The 6000-nt window shown below is 42.9% G+C and overlaps 1 protein-coding gene across 1 annotated transcript in view; it reads left to right on the top strand.

Annotated features, from left to right (window-relative positions):
- The window catches only part of WDR82 (WD repeat domain 82), a 1055709-nt gene that overhangs the window by 627551 nt on the left and 422158 nt on the right, over window positions 1-6000 (top strand). The window contains exon 7 of the mRNA XM_044078920.1: window positions 2743-2812. Within this exon, the coding sequence (XP_043934855.1) occupies window positions 2743-2812 (70 nt within the window). The remainder of the gene's footprint in view (window positions 1-2742; window positions 2813-6000) is intronic.

The following is a 6000-nucleotide window of genomic DNA, read 5'->3' as shown; positions in this document are numbered from 1 at the left end:
TTGGGGTCTTAACGCCCTTGTCATACCTGTGTGAACTCTTGCAGACAGGATTGGCATACTCCTCTGTTAAAGCCCACATTGCTGTTATTTTAGCTTGTCTGCCTCTGGAACCCCCTTGGCATCTTGACTGCCTGCAAAGTTATTCATAAAGGAAATGCTGCATCTCAGGCCCTGCAGAAAACCCATCCCTATCACCATAGCACCTGAATTGTGTTTTGGAGAAGCTCACAGTGGCCCCCTTTGAACCAGCTTCTAAGGCCTCTCTAAAATACTGCACTTAGAAAACTGTTCTCCTAGTAGCCTTGACATCAGCTAGAAGAGTGTCGAGAGTTAAAGGCCTCATGGCTATTCCCCCTTTTCTCACCTTCTGCAAGGATAGGGCAACCCTTAGGACCAACCTTTCCTTCGTGCCCAAAGTGGTCAATGAGCTTTCCTTAAACCAAGCTATTCCCCTTCCCACCTTCCTTGCCCATCCTCAGAGCGACCGTGAGAGTGTCTTATGTTCCCTTGATGTGCATAGATTAGGTTTTACCTCGACAAGACCAAGTCTATCATAAAATCAAACCTGTTTGTCTCCTTTCATCCCAGGGCTCTGGGGAAAGCAGTGACAAAGCAGACAATTTCTGTCTGGATTTCCAGGCCAATTTCCTTTTGCTGTGCAAACCATGGGACATCCGTAGGGTCCAAGATTAATGCACACTCCACTTGGGCTGTGGCTTCATCTGGATCTTTTTTTTAAAGGACTGGACACTGCCACCATTTTAGAGGCAGCTACATGGACCTCTGTCCACGCCTTTACAAAACATTATAAATTGGATCACATTTCCAAATCCAGGGCTAGATTTGCCAGGGCAATCCTTCATGGATTCATAGAAAATAGTTCCAAGCCTCCACTCTTTTCTTCCCTTTGAGCTTTGGCACTCTCCCAAGGGTTTGTAATACTGTAACATGACATTAGATGGACATAGGTAGTTGTGTAAAATCTTACCATAACTGTAGATGTCCTCTTCCATGTTGCAGTATTCCTTCCCTCCTTCCACTTAACTGCCCCTTCTTGGATGGCACTGGACTTGTACAGTTATCTTGGGACTGGGGTCTGACTTGGGACACACTGTTCTGAGGTCTGGTACGTGTAGACATGATTTTTATGACCCATGTTCCCTTAGCCAACCTCAGACGTCCCTCGTACCCTGCAGTGACTAGAAGCTTTTGTATACTGGCCGGACTTTCCGGTAGCAAGAGAGGAAAACCCAAGGGTTTGAAATACTATGGCATGGAAGAGAAGTACATCTATGGTTATGGTAAGATTTTACACAACTATTCCATGTCCTTCTATTCTCAGGTTACAGTATTTTCACTGTGGAAGAGAAGGACATCTATGGTTATGGTAACATTTTACACAACTATTCCATGTCCTTCTATTCTCAGGTTACAGTATTCTCACTGTGGAAGAGGAGGACATCTATGGTTATGGTAAGATTTTACACAACTATTCCATGTCCTTCTATTCTCAGGTTACAGTATTCTAACTGTGGAAGAGAAGGACATCTGTGGTTCTGGTAAGAACTATTTTTTTAATGTATTAAAAAATAAGTAGCCTTAACATGGAATGCTGATACTGTACACAACTGCTTCTTAGACGATAACAATGAAGGTTATGAAATAAAATAAAGGAACATTTCTTTGTTGTAAAATATTATGGTGATCAATATCGATTCATGAGTTTATTCTCTGAATGTATGTCATTTAGAAGACTACAGTGTTGTAGAGATTACTTGTGGGGGTGTAGGTTTAACACTGTTTCTTTGAGAAGTTATCAGAGAAGCATCTGATGTTGAGGCCATTTAGGACATTTCGTTTTGGCTGTTGAGAACGTGTCTGACATATGGCATTGAGGACCTTTCCTTGTTGGGTCATGTAGTGGAAAAGTAAAATTCCATCTGGAATAAGAGAAATACTAAGTAGTGGTCGCAGCTGACCAGAACGGCCACAGTGCAAAAGCGACCGCTGTAAGCAAGCTCAAAAAGGGCAGGCCTGAAATGGATTGAATAAAGCTAATTCCCAAAAAAAAAAAGGCAGATCAGTGGGCTTTCAACACCCAGTCCCCACTCTGAACAAAAGGAACTGAAAAACCCTGTACTTCAGGTTGCCAGAAGAACTGCAAAACACTGTACTTCCAGGGTGCCAGAAAATCAGATTGGCTAGATGCATGTGGCGAATGATCCAAGCTGTCCTTGGAACTGTGTCCTATTCCTCTTCCATGTTCACACCTCCTAAAAAGGAACTGGTTAAATGACCTCTAACTACCCTATTTATCTGATTTTTGCAAGCATGCATGCTCAGCTTTTGCATCGGTTTGGTTGCAAAGTAGCAGCCTTTTAAAACAGTCTTACATTCTCAGTAAACCTTTGAGATCTGTTTTCATTAGCCTTACTGTACAGTACTACTTTTTTGTTACAGGAAGTCCTTTAAGGATTTTGTATGATTAGACAGGTGGAGTAGCTGCTGCTACTGTTTAGAGAGATGAAAGCGCCCGATGACCGTCTTGAGGAGTTTAGACAATGGTATGCATTGTCGCTGTGATGTAAATCAAATACAGGAGTGGAGGGTTGTTGTACATCTCTTACAGTAATTATTTAAATAACCAATATTTTATTCAGCTCAAGAACAAGAAGGTATTTGCTTGTTGAAGCTATTATATGTAAGTATCATCTGTCTTGAAACATGTCTTAAATTGTTTAGGGCTACAACAACAGCAAAGGAGTGACGCTTGAGGCATCCTTCACACCCGACTCTCAGTTTATCATGATTGGTAAGTAGGCACACAGTACTGTCCTAAACTGAGCTACATGGTTCTGATTTCCCACAAACTTCATGCATGCCTAGTACAAGTTTATTTTTTCAGTTTGTGTTTTAAACTTGCTGTAACCCTGCAGTAAGGCCAGGACTATTTGGTGGTTAGTCAGCTGATTGTTTAATGCAAGTGTGTTTATAGCATTCAATAAAAGTAGTCTCATTCTACTTGGAAACTCTTGTGATACCTGTTATTGGTTGCCATGACAACATTGTTGGCGGATAAGGACTTGGACCATCTAGATTATTGGCCAAATGTCTGTGCATCTCCACTTCTGTGCCTGCCTTCCTATGCAATAAGTGCATTGTTGATCACATGCTTTCAGCCATCCCACCTCCCTTCTCTTTTTTGTGTTCTGTGGAAGGACAACCTGACAATTGTCTTTTGACAATTTTTGGCCTGTTTGAACTTTTAGTATTTCTTGGACTGACTTCTCCGATTATAATTTTCTTGCTAGTCGTATTTCTTCCTAGTCGTATTTATTCCTTAAGCATATAAGAGACTCGTGTTAATGCTGAGCCATTCAAATGGAAACGTGTTCTGCAGCAGTATGTTGAGCTTGTCTGTAAGTGCCCTCTTTATATGTAAAGATTTAATATTTCTGATAAGTTCTGACTTGTGTTCTAAAATTATTCTCTTATATTAATAGATATGCATTCATTCATTTTCTGACTTGACTAAGTGCACAATGTTCATTACTAGTTAACCATAATTTTAAGCTGATCTCACACACAAGATGATGGTACAGTTAGGGTGGATACTCCTTTCTCGTTTTGACACCTGACATACCAGAACACCTGGAGAGGGAAGCAGGAAGAAAGGCTGTCATCCAACAGTAGTACTTTTTAAATACCATTAGCAGCACCACCACCTGCCTGTTGGCCGGAAGGGTCCATTCAGTAAGTGCTTGCTGTATTCTGGCTTTGCAATGCCTACCTATGTTTACCATTTCCTCCCTAGCTAGACTGTGTTTCCTGTTTGTCAGACATGGAGCCCCCCAGCACATCCTTGCCATGGGAGCTGGAGTCCCGAGCCTTCTCTCAAATTAAGGTCTTGCCGTGAAACTTTGAGCATGCTACTCTAAGATGGGCTGACTGTCTTCAGCTACTCAGTCATCCATCCATGGTTGACTTCTGTACGAAGGCCACAGTTCAACCAAGGGTGTCTGGGGCATAGGCAGAGACATAACCTGTATGCTGCAGAGTTTGCCTTGTCCAAATTTAATTTCTCAGCATTAGAAACCGGCTTGGAAGATGCCCTCATGCTGTCAACATTGTACTGAGGATTTGTCAACTGGTTAAATCAACACGTCTTCATAGATTACTAGGCTAACAATTCGAGTCTTTACAAGCATATCCAGTTTTACCCAATTTTCTATCCCTAGGGAAAGAAAAATGTCAGCAAATGGAGTTTTGACTATTTTTACAGACTGTGTCTGTAAGGGACATAGGTGCACAATCTTCAGAACTTTTCAGCCGCCGACCGATGCATCGTGTGTTCGCTCCTTCTCATCAGACATCTCAATAAAGCTATGTAACCCATTGGGTTTTTGGTTTTTCATATCCGATTGTTATTGCTTAGGCTTGGTTTGTTGCAAAAATTTATAGCTGATGTCAGGTAAAAATTGTAAATGCCAATGTGGGCGCTAAATACCCCATAAAAGATGCCCATGATCGGTGTTTTTTGCTTAGGCCAGGAACACTATCATTCCATCTCCTCCATTTGTCAGTCGTTTGTGCCGAACCTACGCAGCCGTCTGCCTATGCTTAACCTCTACTTAGAAAACCACTGCCTTAAGCAGTTAGCCCTAAGAATGGCTCCTGCCTCAGAGGCCGTGTCAGAACCTCCGCGTAAGAAGCCCATGTTTTCTAGGCCTTCTTCACCTGCTGCTCGTTACAGGACAACCCCACCAGTTGCTGATTTTAGGAGCTGAGGGGCGCCCAGCGGATCAATTTACTTCAACGACTACCTTTGAAGCCATTGTTCAGCTGAATTAACTGAGATGCTTCACAAGGGCCTATCTTTTTTTTCTCCATATAAATCCATGCCTCTGCCATTTCAGTTCGTTACAACACAGAACCGCCCCTCTTCTCTCATCCTCTGCTAAAGCAGTATCTCAGAGGGCCAGAAATTTAAGCCCTCCCAGGAGAGCACCAACTCCTGCATGGGACCTCAATTTTGTTTTGGAAAAACTCACTCTCCCTCCTTTTGAACCAGCTGCTACTGCAGACCTAAAATTTCTCTCCTGGAAAACAGCATTCCTTTTAGCAATCACTTATGTAGAAGGATTTCAGAATTACAGGCTCTTATGGCAGTGGAGCCTTTCATTATTTTTCATCCGGACAGGGTGGCTCTCGAGACCAATCCATCTTTCATGCCTAAGGTGGTATCCAGTGTGGCTCTTAATCAGACCATTCATCTGCCAACTGTCTTCCCCAATCCACAGAATAAGGGTGAGCGGATTCTGCATTCATTGGATGTACACAGACAACGTAGATTATACTTAGGACAAAATCACTAAGAAAAGCTGAACAGCTACTGGTGACATTTGCTGCAGGGGCAGAGGGAAAGGCTATTTCAAAGCAGACCATTTCCAAATGGATAAGCCATTGCATTCTTTTCTGCTATATGCACCATGGTAAACCTATCCCCAAGGGGATCAGGTCTCATTTCACCAAGGCTGCATCTACTTCTGCAGCCTTCCTCAGAGGGGTTCCTACTAGAGACATTCTAGAAGCTGCTACCTGAAGCTCAGTTCATACGTTTACCAAACATTACCATTTACCTCTCCTCTCTGAATCCAGAGCTGGCTTTGCCACTGCTGTCCTGCAGGGCCTTATAGCTGCTCCTAATGCTGTATAAATCCATCCTCCCAACCATAGCTTTGGGATTCTACCCAAGTGTAATGACTGCAGCAGTGAAACACTAAGAACATGCACAGATGTTCTTCGTGTTTCACTGTTGCAGTCATTACATTTGGGTAATCTGCTCTCAGGTTGCCCTCAGTCGACCTGAATTCCAAAGTCTTGGGTCTTGTGTAGGTTGCTGTCTCCTCTTCCATGGCGTCAAGTCGTCACTGGTATAAAACATGTATCAGACGCCATTTTCTTTACTCTTTCTTGCGCGGTGCCCGAAGCAGAAGCATT

Source organism: Protopterus annectens, chromosome 7.part1 (assembly GCF_019279795.1).
Source record: "Protopterus annectens isolate FY-2018-M chromosome 7.part1, PAN1.0, whole genome shotgun sequence".
Taxonomy (NCBI): Eukaryota; Metazoa; Chordata; order Ceratodontiformes; family Protopteridae; genus Protopterus; species Protopterus annectens.
The sequence above is the reverse complement of the archived record's forward strand: the minus strand, read 5'-3'. Positions and strand labels throughout refer to the sequence as shown.